Below are 615 nucleotides of genomic sequence, written 5' to 3' on the forward strand. Positions count from 1 at the left end.
AAACATACAGACAAACAGACAGATAGACAAACAGACCGACCGACAAACAGTCAGGCAAACAGACAGACAGATAAACAGTCAGGCAAACAGACAGACAGACAGACAGAGAGACAGAGAGACTTTGTTTTACCTGTGCCGTCTGCAGCTTTGGGCAGAGCTAGAATCCCTGAGCCGGCCATTTCGCCTATCATGAAGACTGACGCTGTGAGTACCGTCAGACCGTGAGCGTGGTGGCCGTACGCTCCTTGCTCCTTCCCTCCTTCCTCTTCTTCTTCCACTCCCTCATGCTCCTCTTTGTCATCCTGAGAGTAAAAAAGTGATACTGGTACTGGTATTAATGAAAATTTCCCGTCGCTGTCCGGATTCGAACCCGTGATCTATTGAATGAGAGGCGAACACCGTAACCTCTTAGGCCACGAGAGCCCTCGGTCCTCTTTTATTTAGACTTGATAAATGTTGATATACTTTTTTTGTCCTCTCTGACGCTTTTCGAGTAAAGCCACCGAAACAACCAATGAAAGAGAAGGGGAATAATTGTGTCCAGAGGAATTTCCTAGGAAAGTCGGACAAAACTCTATCGAACAACATAGTACTACTCACAAGCTACAATGGAGT

General features: G+C 46.3%; 1 protein-coding gene across 1 annotated transcript in view; it reads right to left on the reverse strand.

Moving 5' to 3' along the window:
• The window catches only part of LOC101847755 (amino acid transporter AVT1J), a gene marked incomplete at both ends in the record, with an annotated part of 23,212 nt that extends 22,847 nt beyond the window's left edge, over positions 1-365 (reverse strand). The window contains 1 exon segment of the mRNA XM_005105839.3: positions 131-365. Coding sequence (XP_005105896.3) covers positions 131-365 — 235 coding nt within the window.
• Between the last annotated feature and the right edge of the window lie 250 nt (positions 366-615).

The sequence above is a fragment of the Aplysia californica genome, unplaced genomic scaffold (genome assembly GCF_000002075.1).
Source record: "Aplysia californica isolate F4 #8 unplaced genomic scaffold, AplCal3.0 scaffold00495, whole genome shotgun sequence".
Classification (NCBI taxonomy): Eukaryota; Metazoa; Mollusca; class Gastropoda; order Aplysiida; family Aplysiidae; genus Aplysia; species Aplysia californica.